Source organism: Rhinoderma darwinii, chromosome 6 (genome assembly GCF_050947455.1).
Source record: "Rhinoderma darwinii isolate aRhiDar2 chromosome 6, aRhiDar2.hap1, whole genome shotgun sequence".
Taxonomy (NCBI): Eukaryota; Metazoa; Chordata; class Amphibia; order Anura; family Rhinodermatidae; genus Rhinoderma; species Rhinoderma darwinii.
The window spans coordinates 121,274,627-121,294,624 of record NC_134692.1 but is presented as its reverse complement, the minus strand read 5'-3'; the positions used below and the strand labels follow the sequence as shown (position 1 = coordinate 121,294,624).

General features: G+C 41.3%; 1 protein-coding gene and 1 long non-coding RNA gene across 5 annotated transcripts in view; one reads left to right on the top strand and one right to left on the bottom strand.

The window, feature by feature from the left end:
• Positions 1-19,998, bottom strand: part of LOC142655731 (uncharacterized) — a 188,257-nt gene that overhangs the window by 121,434 nt on the left and 46,825 nt on the right. The gene's annotated exons all lie outside the window — the stretch shown is intronic.
• SDR42E2 (short chain dehydrogenase/reductase family 42E, member 2) overlaps positions 6,523-19,998 on the top strand; it is a 39,100-nt gene continuing 25,624 nt past the window's right edge. Inside the window, exons 1-4 of the mRNA XM_075830229.1 lie at positions 6,523-6,846; positions 6,946-7,041; positions 15,363-15,420; positions 15,834-15,952. Of these exons, the coding sequence (XP_075686344.1) occupies positions 6,523-6,846; positions 6,946-7,041; positions 15,363-15,420; positions 15,834-15,952 (597 nt within the window). The remainder of the gene's footprint in view (positions 6,847-6,945; positions 7,042-15,362; positions 15,421-15,833; positions 15,953-19,998) is intronic.

The window sequence follows — 19,998 nt, the reverse complement described above, 5'->3', positions numbered from 1 at the left end:
GGAAGCCAGCAGCTGCTTGCATGTGACTGTCTCTTTCTGCACCAATTGCCAAGGATCTAGAGAAATCAGGCAGTTGTAATCTATCATTGATCTTTTTTATCACGAACGATACGTGGTTAGTGCTGGGAATCCAGGGCAGTTGAGCGGGAATGGGTTTATCCCACTGTGACCCCCGTGGTACTAATATATGATCTATTTGTGGACGGTAATGCTCTGATCGTGCTGTCGGTACGTTTTGTGAACTACAGTAGCAAACGTGATCCTGAAATGATGATTTCATTATGTCTTGGCCTAGTCTATAGTGTCCTATAATGGTCTACAGTACAACATCATTAACTATTGGTTACCTGGCATATTTTTTTAAAATTTTGCTTTGTTATGAATTTGTCCACTGGTGATTAGGTAGATTATTTACTTTATTTCTTCTAAAATACATTAAACAGTATTATCAGGTTAGTTAAAAAAGTTAGCCCGGGTTCCCAGGGGCACTGTACTATTGAACACCGGGGATATGAAGCACTGGCAGAACCAAACTGCTCAACAGGACATGGAGCAATAAATCAATGTATAATAGAGAAAAGATACCAAACATTGGAAAATAGGGAATGGATTAGGGATTATGAATTACTAGGCAATCAATCTAAAAAAACAAAAATACGAAAACGAAATTCAACGCAATTAATCGACATCATCTTGCGAATTTCGGTTTAATCAATTATTTTCCCCCGGTTCAAACTGTATCTGCATCTTCAGGACGCAGATACAGTGGAATCCAATGGTAGGGCAGGGGGCCGTAAGGTCCCTGCTCTACTATTCACTATGTATTGCCAGACGCGAGGCAGTGATGTCATAGCGACTGTCTGTGCCGAGCCGCACAGACCAGAGGAGCAGAGGGACCTTCTCCACTAGTCGTTGGAACAGGGTTTAGGTGAGTATGTATATTGTTATTTTTATCAGGCACTATTGGGGCTGTGTGGGGGCAGCTATTTGGGCATTATACAGCATGGGGGCAGCTATGGGGACTTTATACATTGTGGGGGCAGCTATGGGAGGCATTATACTATGTGAGGGCAGCTATAGGGGCATTGTACTGCGTGGAAGTCAGTTATAGGGGCGTTATACTGTGTAGAGGCAGCTTTGGGGGCATTATACTGTGTGGAGAGCACTATGGGGGCAATATACTGTGTGGGGGCATTGTCAGGGGTTATATTATATGCAGTTGTATACAGCCGGCTCCGGGCATATTCAATGGCATGGCATGTACATAGGGGTTTGGCCTAAATAATCGTTCATTAATCGTAATTGAGGTTACATGTTCAATTAATTGTGATTTTGAATTAGGTCTTAATCGCCCAACCCTAGAATGGATGCAACAAATCACTGGGCTCGAGGGTACCGACTCCTAGATACTGGGGTCAATAAACCACTAAACACTAGGGGCTGGGCCACTTAAATACTGGCCACCAAAGACTGTGAGCCAGTGGACAACAGCGATCTTGGCCAAAAATTTATATGTGAGCTATTGATATCAGGGCTGGTTTCAGGTTTACATGGGTCCTTGGGCAGTACAGTCACAGTGACATTTCTAAACCGAGCCTAAAGCTGGCCATACAAATAAGACTTTGATTGGTCGGAATGCGGCCGATCAATCATCTGTGGGATCATTCATATGAACAATCACACCAGCAACATAACAGAACAGATAAACTGCCCGATCATGGAGTCGGTTCTTTTTAAAAAAATTACTCCCTGGGGCCAGCTCGAATTTAGCCAATTATACCATATACTTGTAATTTGGCCGACTACGGACTAAATTTTCCAACATGGCCGATCACACTTTCAGAATACAGCCGTCTGCTGTCAGCCATTGTGAATGGTCGTTCTCCTTAATTTTGCAATCAAGATCAGACGAAATGGCAAATATCGGCCATTCCGGCCGACTTTAATCTCATGTATATGGCCAGCTTTAGGCCTAATGCACATAGCACAAGTAGGCACTCTGTGTACTGCCGCATGGTACCTCTATGTGGCACCGAATTACAGAAATATTTATCACATGAAGCGATTCTGTTGGATTTATACATAATACAACAGAAAAAAGTTACCTATGCTTGTGTATGAAATCAGACACATACTGAGGTGTGGTAGTGCCACCTACACTTCCATGGGAGATGTATTATGGCTCTGTACAACTTGAAGGTTTGTGCCACATGTATGAGCACAAAGATAGACTTTGGGCTTAGTGTCTCTCTGAATCAGCTGACATATTATTATACTATATCTACAATGTGTTTAGTTGGTTCCTTCATTATCATAAAAGTCTAGCCTCAAACCTATAAGGATAACTGTATTTCCCAGTTAATACAGTTTTGGGGTCATGCATTGTAAACCAATACATTTCATACCCTGGACTTGGTACAAATACAAGTGGTATTGGTATCTGACTGGTTATTACGAGCATCATCTCTATACATGAGGCTTTTCACGCAGCGCTGAATAACTCTGATACATGGTGTGAATAGAATATGTGATCTGAGGCCCATCCGGGGTGGTTTAGTTATTACATACAGGACATTATCGTCTTATCTTGAATAGTCGTGGTGTTGCAGTGCTGTCACAGTAGTAAATCTGCATACAATGAAGAACAACTGGTTTGGTTTTCTAAATGTGAAGCTATAACATCTCATAACTGCACTAATCACGTGGGAGCCTGGGAAGGAGAAAATCCGTTTTGTCCATGGTTGTAAGCATTTATTAAGGCCCTTTTACACGATAATTGCTTTGTGTAAATAGGGCAACGAACAGCCAATGAATGGGGAAACGCTCGTTCATCTGCTGATCTCATTCTTTATGCAGCAATAAATATTATCGTTGTCGGCAGCACATCCCCCTGTGTAACCAGGAGACGTGCTGTCGGCATGATGGAAATGTACGAGGACAAACGATCGTCCCCACACATTACTGATCATAGCCCCTTGTGATCGTCACTGGTTTTCACAGCCCATATCGGGCCATGTAATAGGACCCTTAGTGTCAGCACTGTATTTCATGGATAGTACAGGGAAGATGTCACTTTTTATCAAATAAAGGGGCATAATGGCAATGTGACACTTTCAGAAATCCGTCTTACAGCATCTTTGCGCAAAAATACTGGGGATGTGGCAATTTAAAAAAGCCATAGGTTCTCAACTCACAGGGAGACTCCATAAGGACTAGTTCACACAGGGTTTTCTATTGCATTTTTAAAAAGCACAAAAAAAGGGTGCTTTTTTTTTATGGGTATCCGCGCCGTTCCTGGCCGCCATTGGGTCACGTGATCTCTAATATGACCCCCTGAATCCTAGAACTTCTGCTGTAGGGACCAGAAGTCAGCTTCTCAATGCAAGCCTAGGAGAGCCTTCATGCGAGTATCATAGACTTGCAATTAGAGAATGACCTTCGGTTCCTTCAGCAGAAGCTCTAGGATTAAGGTGGTCAGAATGAAGATCACGTGACCCAACAGCATCCAGGAACAGGGTGGGTACCCATAAAGGATAGCACCCAGTGAAAAAAGACAACACACTACATTGCACTTCATCACTTGGTCTAGTTTGGGCCTTAACCCCTTAACGACAGAGACATTTTTGGCCTTAACCCTTTAGTGACCAGTCTATTTTAGGCCCTAAAGACCAAGCTATTTTATTCGTTTTTCTATAGTCACATTCAAAGAGCAATAACTTTTTCCTTTTTTTGCCAACATAGCTGTATGAGGACTTGTTTTTTGCGGGATTAGTTGTACTTTTAATAACATCATTTTAGGGTACATATAATTTTTTTATTAACTTTTATTAACTTTTTTTCAGGGGATTATAAAAAAAACCCTGAAATTCCACCATTGTTCTATGCGTTTTAAATTGACGCCATTCACTGTGCAGCGTAAATAGCACGTAACTTTTATTCTATGGGTCGGTACGATTACAATGATACCACATATGTAGAGTTTTACGACTATTGCACAATAAAAACACTTTTGAACTAAAATTATTTGTTTTTGCATCGTCGCTTTCCAAGAGCCGTAATTTTTTTATTTTTCCATCAATGTAGTGATTTTTTGGGCTTGTTTTTTGCGGAACGAGACGTAGTTTTGATTTATACTATTTTGGGGTGCATGGGACTTATTGATTCATTTTTATTATGACTTTTTTGGGGGGAATGGAAAAAAATTGCAATTTCGCCATTGCTTTTTTGCGTTTTTTTTTTTACGGTGTTCACCTTGTGGTTTAAATTACATATTAACTTTATTGAGTCATTACGGTCGCAGCGATACCATATATGTGTACTTTTATTTATTTTTTACACTTTTACTAAATAAAACCACTTTTTATGGAAAAAAATGGTTTTATTTATTTTTTTACTGTACTTTTTATTAATAATCTTTATTTCACAATAATTACTTATCTTTTTAATCCCATTAGGGGACTTTACTATGCGATCTTCAGATCGCTGCTATAATGCTTTGGTATACTTCATATACCAGAGCATTATTGCCTGTCAGTGTAAATCTGACATGCAATCTATTAGGACGTGCATATGTCCATGTCCAGGGCAGACCTGGGGGCTTTTTTCAGGCCCCCGGCTGCCATGACAACCCATCGGAGACACGCGTTTTGCTTTTCCAGGCCGCCGATGGGTGACAGAGGGAGCTCCCGCCCTATGTAAACAAGTTAAATGTCACTATGGACGGCGACACTTAACGGGTTAAACGGCCGCGATCTAAGTAAACTTCGATCGCGGGTGTTGGAGCAGGAGCCCAGCTGTCATTAGACAGCAGAGCCCCGGCTCCAGCCTGCACGGGAGACCCGTGCAGGACTTAGACTGGGCCACCGTGAAAAGGCGGCAGCCTAGCCTAAGGCCCCTTAGTGACCGACGTGAAAAGGCGTATTAGTGGTCACTAAGGACCCAGAAATATTTTTTTCCCATTTTTGCCTCATCGCATTCTGTCGACCATAACTTTTATTTTTCTAAGGCTACGTAGCTATTAGAGTCGTCCATTTTTACAGGACAAAGTTTTGGGTGTTTTTAGGATTTTTTTGCGGGTAATTACAGTACATGGTAGCGTTTAATTTACATAAAAAATTTTAAGTATGGGAAAATGCATAAAAACGCCAAATCCGCCATTGTTTTTTTTAATTATTTTTACAGCGTTCATTTTTCAAATTAATAGGAGGGCATAACTTTATTGTTCAGGTCAAGACAAGACAAGTGTTGGGATAGATAAGTTTAATCATTTAAAAAAAAAATGCCTTTTGTATTTTTTTTTTACAATTGTCCATTCAATACCACATACAAACATGTCACCTCTGCGTGTACAATTAGATTTCTATTCATTTCACGTGAAAAGATAAAGTTATAACCCGAGCTTGTGATTTTACATTCTGAATTCCTGCATTACTAGAATCCCTGGGCGTGGACTTATGTCGTTTTTAGTTTATTTTGACTTGTTGTCTAGGAATTTAATTAAGATCTGAAATGATTGAAGGCTCATCCCCGTTTTGGTCCCGTTGAATGAATAACATTACAGGTAGATTGTTTGTCTGATCTACTCTGCTGGTTAGTTCTGATATCCAGCTCTTCCACTAACAGGCACTGTGGAATAAAAGTACGTAAGCTTGTTTTACAAATTTTTATTGTAAGGCTGGGTTCACACGACCTATTTTCAGGCGTAAACGAGGCGTTTTACGCCTCGAATTATGCCTGAAAAGACGGCTTCAATACGTCGGCAAACATCTGCCCCTTGCTTTCAATGGGTTTTACGATGTTCTGTGCCGACGACCTTTAATTTTACGCGTCGCTGTCAAAAGACGGTGCGTAAAATTACAGCCTCGGCAAAGAAGTGCAGGACACTTCTTGGGACGTAATTTGAGCCGTTTTTCATTGAATCCAATGAAGAACAGCTCCAAATCACGCCCATAATTGACGCCTCGCAAAACGCCTCGCAAAACGTGAGTACGAGCAATTACGTCTGAAATGCAGGAGCTGTTTTCTCCTGAAAACAGCTCCGTAATTTCAGCCGTAATTGTCGATATCGTGTGCACATACCCTAAGTCTACTAAAGCAGTATCGTTGTTTCTTAACCGATACTATATGTACCGTATATTAATTTATGTGGAAAAATACATTAAGTATGTCAGCCGAAAAGGGGCTATTCATGGTAAGGCCTGGTTTACACATCACATTTTTCACATAATTCTCTATTTTAGTTTTGAAAATTCAAGATTTGATACGCCAGAAGTGAAAGAAGAATTTCTTCTTCCTTTCTTTGGAATTTGCTTCTGTTTTTCCTAAAATAATTCCTATGTAAACCTGGTCCAACTCCATCGTGTTGAGCCTGAGGGCTCTGTTGGGTGAAGGACTGTTTGCTTCGCAACCTACATTTTATTATTATTTCCCAAATTGTCAATTTTGAAATTCTGTAAAAAATATTAATTTTTTTTATGTTTCTCCTCAGGTTTAACTGATTAAATCTGGATAATATAAATCATCATGAGGGAAACCAAGTCTGTATGTGAACTTGAAGATCTAAGAAACCAGATTGAAAAGGGAGAAATGTGTTCAGAATGTCTAAGGAACGCTCTGCCACTAAGAACCGTCCGAACCAATGGTGTGGTGCCCCACCAAAGCAGGGTTTCCTGTATGCCAAGTGCACACCCAGGCACATGGGAGATAACTAAAGTGCTGGTCACTGGCGGTGCAGGCTATTTGGGACATAATCTTGGATTAGCTCTTACAAAGTCGGGCTTTACTGTTATTTTATTTGATATACACAAGCCGGACTGGGAGGTTCCGAGTCGTGCTACATTTATACAGGTTAATCCATCAATATAAAATTTTAAATGTGACGTCCGATTATGAAGACCAAAGAAGTCTACTGTGTCCCATAGCCAAAAAATATTGTTTGTATTTCAGGGTGACATCCGGGATTATGATTCCCTATACGATGCATGTGAAGGCGTTGACTGTGTTTTCCATGCAGCATCCTTTGGCATGTCTGGATATCAACAAGTGGGTGAAAGTTACTTCTCTACGTCAGCTATTTCTTATATTTATAGAACTTGTCGTATTAGTAGTTTATGTTTTTAACGATAATATGAAATAAGAAGTTACATGGGATTTAGTTTGACGCCAGCAGATACTTAAAGTGTTGGTTCATCTTCACTGCAGTGGTTACTGTTATATGAGTATTATTACTGGCATGTCTATAGGGATACTGTGACTCACTGCTAGGGAGGCATTGCGGCTGACTATTATAGGGACACTGTGGCTGTACCTATACAGAGATGCTGCAGGCAAAGAAGAAGGTAGGATCCAGCGCTGGGTACAATTAAAATGGATTCTCTGTTCCAAGTTTAATGGAATGAAATTAAAAGGAAGTCCAGTTGCATGGGGTCCTGGGTGTGTGAAAAAGTGGTGGTGCGTGTCCTCGGGGCCTACGCGTTTCGGACGTCTGCTGCGTCCTTAAACTTGGCTGTAGTTAAACTACAGCCAAGTTTAAGGACGCAGCAGACGTCCGAAACGCGTAGGCCCCGAGGACACGCACCACCACTTTTTCACACACCCAGGACCCCATGCAACTGGACTTCCTTTTAATTTCATTCCATTAAACTTGGAACAGAGAATCCATTTTAATTGTACCCAGCGCTGGATCCTACCTTCTTCTTTGCTTGCTAGCCTGCCGTTGTACCGACACGAGGATCCGAGCGCAACCCACAATCCACACCACACTGGAGTGTGTAAGGTGAGCTGGAGGTTTCCTCCCCAGTTTCTATTTGAGATGCTGCAGCTATCATTGCTATACAGATATTGTGGCTGGCCCTGTAATGGGGGCATTGTGGCTGTTTACTGTACAGATACTGTGGCTTTCACTATTATACAGATATTGTGGCTGGGCCTGTAATGGGGGCATTGTGGATGGCTCTGTTATGGGGGTATTGTGGCTGTTTACTATACAGATACTGTGGCATTCACGGCTATGGAGATATTGTGACTGGCCCGGCTATGGAGGAACTGTGGTTGCCACAGGTATGTAGGCTCTGTGGCTGTCACCTATGTAGAGATACTGTGACTACCACTGCTATGCACACAACATGGCTGCCTCTGTTGTGGGGGCACTGTGGCTGTCATCTGTACAAAGATACTGGAATTGTCACTGTTATGGAGTAATTGTGGCTTACCCTGTTATGGAGGAACTCCAGCTACCACTCTTTTGTAAGCAGTATGTTGCTGTCACTTATACAGAGATACTGTGACTTTCAATGATGTCTACTGACCATGGCTAACTTTAATATAGGGCCTCCTGAGAAAGTAAAGGGATACTTTTGTGGCCCCCAAAATGTGGCAGGTTGACCACCAGTGATCTAGTCTAATATACAATGGATATAAAAAGTCTACACACCCCTGTTAAAATGCCAGGTTTTTGTCATGTCAAAAAATCAGTACAAGATGAATCATTTCAGAACTTTTTCCACCCATAATCTGTACAATTCAATTGAAAAACAAACTGAAATCATTTAGAGGGGAAAAATAAAAAATAACAAAAACTACAATAATGTGGTTACATAAGTGTGAACATCCTCTTATAATTGTGGATGTGGTTGTGTTCAGAATTAGCCAATCACATTTAAACTCATGTTAAATAGTAGTCAGTACACAGCTGCCATTATTTAAAGTGATTCTCAGTAAACCCATATAAAGTTCAGCTGTTCTTTTAGGATTTTCCTGACATTTTCTTTGTTGCATGTGACCGCAAACGCCATGGTCCGTAAAGACAAAGGGATCTGATTGTTGGAAGGCATCAGTCAGGAGGAGGGTACCAAAGAATTTCCAAAGCATTAGATATACAATGGAACATAGTGAAGACGGTCATCAAGAAGTGGATTACATTTGGCACAACAGTGACATTACCAAGAACTGGACGTCCCTCAAAACTTGATGAAAATACAAGACGAAAATTGGTCAGGTAGGCTACCAAAAGGCCTACAGCAACATTAAAGGAGTGGCAGGTACTGGTTGTGTAGTGCATGTGACAACAATCTCCCGTATTCTTCATATGTCTGGGCTGTGGGGTAGGGTGGCAAGACGGAAGCCTTTTCTAACAAAGAAAAACATCCAAACCCGGCTAAGTTTTGCAAAGATCTACATCAAGTCTGCCAAAAGCATGTGGGAAAACGTGTTATGGTCTGATGAGCCCAAGGTTGAACATATTGGCCATAATTCCAAAAGGTATGTTTGGTGCAAAGCCAACACTGCACATCACCAAAAGAACACAATACCCACGGTGAAGCATGGTGGGGGCAGAATTATGCTTTGTGGTTGTTTTTCTGCAGCTGGAACTGGGGCTTTAGTCAAGGTGGAGGGAATTATGAACAGTTCCAAATATCAGTCAATATTGGCACAAAACCTGGAGGCCCCTGCTAAAAAGCTGAAGATGAATTTCACCTTCCAACACGACAACGACCCAAAGCAACAACAGAATGGCTTCACCAGAAGAAGATCAATGTTTTGGAATGGCCCAGCCAGAGCCCAGACCTGAATCCCATTGAAAATCCATGGGGTGACCTGAAGAGGGCTGTACACAGGAGATGCCCTCGCAATCTGACAGATTTGAAGCACTTTTGCAAGGAAGAGTGGGCAACAATTGCCAAGTCAAGATGTGCCATGCTGATAGACTTCTACCCAAAAAGACTGAATGCTGTCACAAAGTCAAAGGGTAATTCAACAAAGTATTACTTTAAGGGTGTGCATATTTATGCAACCACATTATTTTTGTTCTTTATTTTTCCACCCTAAAAGACTTCAGTTTGTTTTTCTGCATTTTAACAGGGATGTGTAGACTTTTTATATCCACTGTATGTGGGAACTGCAAAACCGCAGTCCCTGATTTTTGCCTAAGGCTATGTTCACATCTGCTTACTGTTTTTCATTGTTCTGCTCCACTTTAGTAGCAGAAATACGAGAAAACGGAAGAGCCAGATCCGTGACGTGGCAAAAACAAACGACGCCTGATGGAACTCATTGACTTTAATTAGTTCCGTCGGGTTATGGTTTCTCTGACAAAATAACGCCGTACTATTTTGTCCTGCAAAAATAACGCAATCTGTAACGGAGGCTCCTAACGAAGCCTTTGTTTCCGATAAATCTGCGGATACCCAGACGGGACCCATTAAAATCAATGGGTTCTGTCGGCGCCAGTTGTCTCTGTTGTCCAATGGAGTCTGCACTTCCGGCATTTTCATTGTTCTGCTCCTCTGACAGAGCAGAAAAATGGAATGTCAAACGCAGATGTGAACAGGGCCTTGCATCATGTGATCCCTGGTAGCAGTGCTATAGACACCTTTGATGCCTGTTGGTGGGAGGTAAATTCAGCATCCCATTCCTAATGGTAGTTAGCGTATGCTATCTGAAGAAATATAGGTTACTTCTTTCCTTTCAGTCTTTGGTACCTTCTAGTTATTCTAAAATAAAATACATATAATTTCTAGTATTTACATTTTTCTAAAAAAATATATATATTTTTTTTTAATGTGCTTTCCTTTTTGTTTTGATAAAGCCCAATTGGAGAAAGGTTAGACTTATACCCCTGTTACACTGCTTTCCAGGCCTCTCAAGCTTTTAGGATTCAGTAGGACAATCCCTGTCCTACTGCTCTTAGCATAAGCGATCAGAGATCACTTCTGCCAGGCTGATTTGCTCCTGTGGCAGCAGATTGGCCGCTGAAATGTAAATTGTTGCTTGTAGAGGATAAAGCAGCCATGGGAGTGGGGAGGAGCTAATGGTTTACTCTCTAGCACTGCTGTAGGGTCACTGTGGTTAACACTATTGTGAGAGCACTGTGGATGTCATTCTAGCAGCACTGTGACTGGCACTGTGGATGTCATTATAGCAGCACTGTGACTGGCACTGTGGATGTCATTATAGCAGCACTGTGACTGGCACTGTGGATGTCATTATAGCAGCACTGTGACTGGCACTGTGGATGTCATTTAAGGAGCACTGTGGATGTCATTATAGGAGCACTGTGGATGTCATTATAGGAGCACTGTGGATGTCATTATAGGAGCACTGTGGATGTCATTATAGGAGCACTGTGGATGTCATTATAGGAGCACTGTAGATGTCATTATAGGAGCACTGTGGATGTCATTATAGGAGCACTGTGGATGTCATTATAGGAGCACTGTGGATGTCATTATAGGAGCACTGTGGATGTCATTATAGGAGCACTGTAGATGTCATTATAGGAGCACTGTGGATGTCATTATAGTAGCACTGTGGCTGGCACTGCGGATGTAATTATAGTAGCACTGTGGCTGGCACTGCGGATGTAATTATAGGAGCACTGTGGCTGGCACTGTGGATGTAATTATAGGAGCACAGTTATAGGGCCACTGCGGCTACCTTTTCTAAGGAGGCACCGCGGCTGAATGCACTATTGCATCTGAACATTTTGCAAAGCTTATAGCTAACTCCTCTGTCTCTTTTTTTTCCCCATCTATAAATGTATTGCCAGCCAAAGTATTTATACCTATATATCTCTTATGTATACTATAGAAGTTTAACCCCTTAACGCACCATGACGTAACTGTACGTCATGGTGAGCAGTAAATTCGCGCACCTTGACGTACAGTTACGTCAGTGCTTTGACAGCTAACCGCCGCGCGGCGCTACACCGCAGCGGCGGTTAACTGTGCAGGGTGTCAGCCCTGCTCTCCCCGTTGCCGATCAGCGGCCTGTCGCCGCTGATATCGGCAGTTAACCCCTTAATTGCGGCGCTTGATTTTGAACGCCACAATTAAGGTCTTTAGCGCCGATCGGCAGCCCCCATGTGAAATCACGGGGGCTGGCGATGGTACCCATGGCAACCGGACGCCAGACAATGGCTTCCGGGTTGCCATGTACAGAAGCCTATGAGGACCACCCCGAGGGTGGTCGTCGTAGGCTTCCTGTCAGTGTGACTGTCACGTCACAATGACAGTTGGAATGCATTACACTACGTGTGTAGTGTAATGTATTCCAGCAGCGATCAAAGCTGCAAGTCTAAGTGTCCCCTAGTGGGACAAGTGAAAAAAGTAAAATAAAGAATAAAAATGTTTTAAAAAAAGTGTAAAAATAAAAGTTAGAAGTGACATAAACATGAACTGCTTTTTTCCTATTATAAGTCTTTTATTATAGGAAAAAAAATGAATACGTAAAAAAAAATGACACACATTTGGTATCACCGCGTTCGTAACGACCCCAACTATAAAACTATAATATTATTTTTCCCGCACGGTGAACGCCGCAAAAAAAATAAACGAAAAACTATGCCAGAATCACTATTTTTTGGTCACCACCCCTCACAAAATATACAATAAAAAGTGATCAAAAAGTCGCATGTACGCCAAAATAGTAACGATACAAACTACAACCCGTCCCGCAAAAAACAAGCCCTTACACAGCTTTTTTGACTGAAAAATAAAAACGTTACGGCTCTCAGAATATGGTGACACAGGAAATAAATTATTTTCGAAATAAGTTATTTTATTGCGCAAACGCTGCAAAACATAAAAAAACTTATATACAAATGGTATCACTGTAATCGTACCGACCCGCAGAATAAAGAATAATGGTCATTTATAGCCCAGGGTAAACGCCGTCAAAAATAAATAAAAATCATTGTCAGAATTGATGGTTTTTGGTCACCTTGCTTGCCGAAAAAATTGAATAAAAAGTGATCAACAAAATTGCATGTACCCCAAAATGGTACCAATGAAAATTACAGATTGTCCCGCAACAAATAAGCCCTCACGCAGCTCCGGTGGTGAAAAAATAAAAAAAGTTCCGGCTCCCAGATTATGGCGATGCAAAATGTGCAGAGTGTTCCAAAAGTGGATAAGATCGGGCGCCATTTATAAGTGCGACACCGGCCACAGATCTGTGGATTATTATTTATTTACCCCATTATTATACCCTCTTATTATGCCCCTGATGTACTCTGCCCAGTCTACATATGCCCCATATTATAAACTGAAATACCAGCAAAACGCCAGAACTACTACCAAGCAAAATATGCACTCCAAAAGCCAAATGGCGTCCCTCCCTTCTGAGCCCTACAGCGTGCCCAAACAGCCGTTTACGTCCACCGATATGGCATCGTACCAAAAAATGGTACCAATAAAAACTACAGCTCGTCCCGCAAAAAATAAGCCCCCACACCGCTCTATTGACAGAAAAATAAAAAAGTAGTGGCTCTTGGAAAGCGGGGAGGAAAAACGAAAAAGCAAAACATGAATCAGTTCGTAAGGGTTAATTACTTTCGAATGAAAAAACATTTATGACCACATGTGGGGTATAGCCGTACTCGGGAGAAATTGCTTTACAAATGTTGGGGTGCATTTTCTCCTTTATCCTTTGTGAAATTGAAAAAATTCAACATTTTAGTGGAAATAATGTTGATATTAATTTTCACGGCCTAATTCTAATAAATTCTGCAAAAGACGTGTGGGGCCTAAATGCTCACTATACCCCTACATAGATTCCTTAAGTGGTGTCGTTTCCCAAATGGGGTTACTTTTGGGGGGCTTCCACTGTTTCGGTCTCTCAGGGGCTTTGCAAATTCGACATGACACCCAAAAACTATTCCAGCTAAATTTGAGCTCCAAAAGCCAAATAGCTCTCCTTCCCTTCTAAGCCCCGGTGTGGGTCCAAACAGCAGTTTATTACCACATATGGGGTATTTACGTAATCAGGAGAAATTGTTTTACAAATGTTGGGGCGCTTTTTCTCCTTTATTCCTTGTAAAAATTAAAAATGGCTACCTTTTTTCAGAAAAAAAAGTAGATTTTTACCTTTACAGACTAATTCCAATGAATTCAGCAAAAAAACTGTGGGGTCAAAATGCTAACTTTACCACTAGAAAAATTCCTTGAGGGGTGTAGCTTCCAAAATGGGGTCACTATTGGGGGGTTTCCACGGTTTTCATCCCTCCAGTGCATTGCAAACGCGACACGGCACTGAAAACTATTCCAGCAAAATCAGAAATCCAAAAGGTGCTCCTTCTCTTCTGAGGCCTGCTGTGGGTCCAAACAGCAGTTTATTACCACATATGGGGTATTGCTATAATCGGAAGAAATTGCTTTACATATGTTGGGGTGTTTTTTCTACTTTATTCCTTGTAAAAATTTAAAATTTCCCAATTTTTTCACAAAAGAAGTAGATTTTCACCTTCACATACTAATTCAAATAAATGTAGCAAAAAAACTGTGGGTTCAAAATGCTAACTATACCCATAGATAAATTCCTTGAGGGGTATAGTTTCCAAAATGGGGTCACTTTTGGGGGGTTTCCACTGTTTTGGCAGCACAAGACCTCCTCACACCTGACATGGTACCTAAAATATATTCTAAAAAAAAGGAGGCCCAAAATCCACTAGGTGCTCCTTTGCTTCTGAGGCCGGTGTTTCAGTCCATGACCGCACTAGGGCCACATGTGGGATATTTCTAAAAACTGCAGAATCTGGGCAATAAATATTGAGTTGCATTTCTTGGGTAAAACCTTCTGTGGTACAGAAAAAATTTGTTACAAATGAATTTTTGAAGAAAAAAAATGAAATTTGTAAATTTCACCTCTACTTTGCTTTAATTCCTGTGAAACGCCTAAAGGGCTAAAATACTTTGTGAATGCTGGTTTGAATACTTTGATTGGTGAAGTTTTCAAAATGGGGTGACTTCTGGGGACTTTCTAATATATAAGGCCCTCAAAGCCATTTCAGAACTGAACTGGTCCCTGAAAAAATAGCCTTTTGAAATTTTCTTGAAAATATGAGAAATTGCTGCTAAAGTTCTAAGCCTCGTAACGTCCTAGAAAAATAAAAGAATGTTCAAAAAACGATGCAAACATAAAGTAGACATATGGGAAATATAAACTAGTATGTATTTTGTGTGGTATTACTATCTGTTTTACAAGTAAATACATTAAAATTTAGAAAAATGCTAATTTTTGCTAATTTTCTCTAAATCTTGGCGTTTCTTACAAATAAATATTGAATTTAACGACGAAATTTTTTCAGTATCATAAAGTACAACATGTCACGAGAAAACAATCCCAGAATCGCTTGGATAGGTAAAAGCATTCTGGAGTTATTACCACATAAAGTGACACATGTCAGATTTGCAAAAATGGGGCTGGTCCTGAAGGCCAAAACAGGCTTAGTCACTAAGGGGTTAATATAATATGAATAAAACCTTTTTTGCTGCTCACAATTTTGGTATTATGTACACAAATAATCTTCTATTCAGTTCAATGAATACATGGGGAATCTTTAAATCTACATTTGTATGTGTTTTTAGCTGCAGAAGAAACAAATTGAATCTATAAACATTGGAGGAACACAAGTTGTCATTGATGGTAAGTTACTGTTATTAGTATGTGTCACCATCATTATTATTGCAAATCATATGAATGCAGGGAAGGGACGCGCTCTCTTGGTGCCCAAGTTAGGGGTTTCAGAGTGCACCCCACAATGCTTGGTTCCTGAAGTTCAGCAGGATTACTCTCGGGTAAAAACTAATTTAATTGCCTCGGGTCAGCCCCCCACCACCACCACCAATCCCTTATAATCTTTTTTTTTATACAGACTCCCCATTTCCCCATTAAACCCGCTGGCCATCGTAAATTATGGGTGGTATACACAATGATGAATGAAAGATGTGGAAGCATTTGTGTCACGCTAGCACATGACCTTCGTGGCATTTCCACAAATCTGGAGTTGTCTGTGTATGTTCTCTCCACTATAACATTCTTCTCATCTTTCCTTACAGTTTGCATACATAGAAACATTCCCAGACTCATATATACAAGCACTGTAAATGTGGTATTTGGCGGCAACCAGATAGAGGAAGGTGATGAAGAAACCACAACCTATTATCCTCTGGAAAAGGTAATATATAAAAAATAAATTTGGCCTTATACAAACTAGAACAGAAAGAAAGTGAAGATGTTTTCCGTAGAGGCGTACGAGATCACCACTGTTATTCTTCTAGTGCAGTTAGTGTATATCTGATCTTACTATGGACATATATATGGCTCAATATTTTCTTAAGTTGAATATAAGTTAAACTTGAAGGGGTAATCTCACACAAACTGCAGGAAAGAAAAATTTCGGTAAGCAAATTTTCATTTTCCTGGTCGTCCTTCAGGCAGCACAGAAAGGGACTTAAGAAGCAATATCAAGGGAGGGTACTGGACACGCAGTTTTTAGCACTTTTTTGCCAAAGGCTGAGCCTACCAAAGCACTGATGTCTAGATGATAATGCCTGATGAAGGTATTTGGACTTGACCACACAGCCGGTTTGCAGATCTGATCTAGAGAGTTATGTGCAATTCCGCCCATGATGTAAATGTGGACCTGAGAGAATGAGCTTTTATTTGGACCGGAGAGTCTAGATTTTTAAGTTGATAAAACTTTGATGTCGCATTGCGGATCCACCTTGCTAGAGTAGCCTTACTATCTTTATCACCTTTGTTAGGGCCCTGAAACTGAAGAGACAATGATTCTGATAATCTGAAACTTTGCACTTTATCAATATAGCATAGAACTGCTGTCCAGGACATCTAAGGCATGACGTTTCTGCTGATATTCGTCCTGAGGATTTGCACAAAGAACAGGAAGCATTATTTCTTGGTTAACAGCAAGGTTAGAGTGTACCTTAGGCAGGAATCCGGGCATCCTTCTAAGGGCCAAGCAATCATTAAGGTCACGTAGATAAGGATGCTTGTATCTCACTCACACTCCTAGCTGAGGCTATGGCTACAAGAAACAATGTTTTCCAAGATAGCAATTGTAGTAAAATTTCATAAATTGGTTCAAAAGGAGATGATGACAAGCTCTGAAGGACCACCGCCAAATCCCAAGATGGAGCTGGACCCTGAATCTGAGGTCTGATTTTCTTCACTCCTTTGAAGAATCTTGGAATAACTAAATTATTAGAATATAGACCTCCTAAGGAAGAATTTATGGCTGTGAATTGTACCTTCAGAGTGTTGCATTTTAAACCCTTTTGAAGACCCTCCTGAAGAAACTGAAGGACAGCTGGAACTGAAGAAGGAATCAGACCTTTCTGAAAAACCCATGATAAGTAAATGCCCAATACTCTATTATAGACTCTGTTGGTATTCGGTTTATAGGCAGATGACAATGTTTTTATTACATCTTCCGAGCACCCTGCTTTTCTCAGGGACCCCCTTTCAGCTTCCAAGCAGTCAGATGTAATCTGGATGCAATATACCGTACTGGGAGAGGAGATCCCTCTGGATCGGTAGTTTCCAATATTCTCCCTTGGAAAGTGTGAGCAATTGGGGAAACCATATTCTCCTGGGCCAAAACGGTAACACTGCTATACTGTTGTTTGTTCTCTATTGATTTTCTGCAAGACTCTCTGGATTAGAGGCAGAGGGGGAAAAACATAGAGGAATTTGTGGGATCAATTGAAGGACAGAGCATCCAGCTTGTATGGTGAATCCTCTCTGTTGAGGGAGAAAAAGGTAGAACGTTGTGCATTCTCCCTTGTTGCCAACAGGTCCATTTCTGGCATGCCCATCCTGGAAGTGATCTGTTGGAACATCCTCCTGTTGAGGCTCCATTCTGCTGGGAGAATTTTTATATTTTTTCCTGCTGAGGAAGTCGGCTTTGATATTCCGTGAACCTTTGATATGCACTACCGACATCTTTGACACCGTCCTCTCTGTCCAAAGAGTGTACCCTCCTGACGAACTGGGCAGAGACATACTCCTCGTGCCCCCCTGCTTGTTCACAAAGTAGACTATGGCTAAGTTGTCCGATTGGATGAGGACGATGTTGCCACGCAGAAGATTTTAGAAGTGAATCAAGGCTAGACGCACTGCTCTAAATTCCTTGAGATTTGTTGACATAGCAACTTCCGCTGGACTCCATTTTCCCTGTACCCACCAATCCTCTACATGGGCACCGCAGCCACAATTTGAAGCATCCGATGTGACTATTAGCGGAACTTAATGAAGATGAGACATGCACTTGAATTGCATCTTCGTCCACTATAGGAGACCTGTCCTGGTTTCTGGAGGTATGGAAATCATCCTGTCCAACGAACTGGGACAGGGGGACTATTGCGACAGGATGGTCCCATTGGAGTTTCCTGATGTGGGCTTTGGCCCAGGGGACTGCATCTATTGTCTATTGTGGATGTTAGTGCTACTAGGGCCGACATCGCTCGGCGGACTGAAACTTTCGTAAGACTTATTAGAGATTGTACCCTCGTCCTTAGATTGAGCATCATTTGTCTTGAATCTATTCTTAAACCTAGAAACTTTATGACTGTGGTTGGATGAGGCAGGACTTTTCACTGCTGACTAGGAACCCTTGTAAACTCAAGGTGTTCAGAGTTGTCTGTAAATGAACTCGGAGATCTTTGAATGGGGCCCTGATCAGCCAATCATCCAGGTATGGTATTATGTATATGCCCTTGAGCTTGAGTGCTGCTGTCAGCAACACTGTGACTTTTGTGAACACCCTGGGAGCAGAGAGAAGTCCAAACATCAGGCAACTAAATCGGAAATGCTGAACTTCTCCCAGCGGGATTGCCAGACGGAGGAACCGTTTGTGAGATACAAAAATTGGTGCATGCAGATAAGCAACCTTTAGATCTATGGTTGCAATATAATCACCTTGTGATAGGACTGCTATGACAGACCGAATGGATTCCATCTTGAATTTTTTCTTCTGTATATATTTGTTTAGATAAGTGAGGTCGATGACCAGTCTCCATTTCCCTCCCGGTTTGGGGACTCGGAAGACGCTTGAGTACACGCCTTTGTACTGCTGAGCTGGAGGCACAAGTTCTAGAGCACCGTTCTGAAGGAATTTTTCTATAAGAAGGGGCACCACTGGACCAGATGGACTGTTTAGATAAAACTTGTCTGGAGGGATCCTGAGAAATTCTATGAAGTAGCCTTGACTGATCACTGCTGATACCCAGGCTTCTGAGAATGTGAGATACCACTCTTGTCAGAATCTTTTCAAGTTGGGGTCCGAACATACTTTCTGGATGGAAGGCTAGGGAGCAGAAATTAGGCTTTGATGAAATATCTCCTTTTTCGGTGCAATTTTTACGTTTTGCGTAAATTGCGGCATTTTCATGCTGCGGGTTTTGCTGCGTATTTCTGTAGAACTACAGGGATAAATTCGCAGGAGGAATTGCAAAATAAATTGACAGGCTGCGGTTTTGAAAATACGCACCATGGGTCAATTTACGCCCTGAAAAATACGCACGCAAATACTCAGCAAAACTGCACGCAATACGCATCGTGATGCTCGACGTGATGCATTAATGGCCGCCAGATTTATTTTTTCTGTTTTTTTCCCAGTCAGCCACCAGTAGTTTTTTTTACTACTGGATGATAAGGGAGCCATTTGCCCTTAGACTAGGGAAAATAATAAAGAGCTGCTTTATCTGGCATGGCCTCAGTGGAATCTTTAAAAAGGCTCTGTCACCAAATTCTCAAATCCCTATCTCCTATTGCATGTGATCGGTGCTGCAATGTAGATAACAGTAACGTTTTGTTTTTTTTTAAAAACTATCATTTTTGGCCAAGTTATGAGCAATTTTAGATTTATGCAAATGAGCTTTGAAATGGACAACTGGGCGTGTTTTTTTTTGTATTTCCAACTGGGCGTGTATTGTGTTTTTAACAACTGGGCGTGTTTACTTGTTTTACTAACTGGGCGTTGTGAATAGAGATGTATGATGCTGACAAATGAGCATCATACACTTCTCATCGTTCCCACGCGTGACGTCACCCACAGGTCCTTCAAACTTGGCGTCGGTCAGAGAAGATACATCAGCTGAAAGGCGTCCAAAAGGTTAATATGCTCGTCTCTAGAGAGTTTACTATGCTTACCTGCACATTGTGATGCTGCTGCAAATTCAACTGCACGCCTGGAGCTGTGGT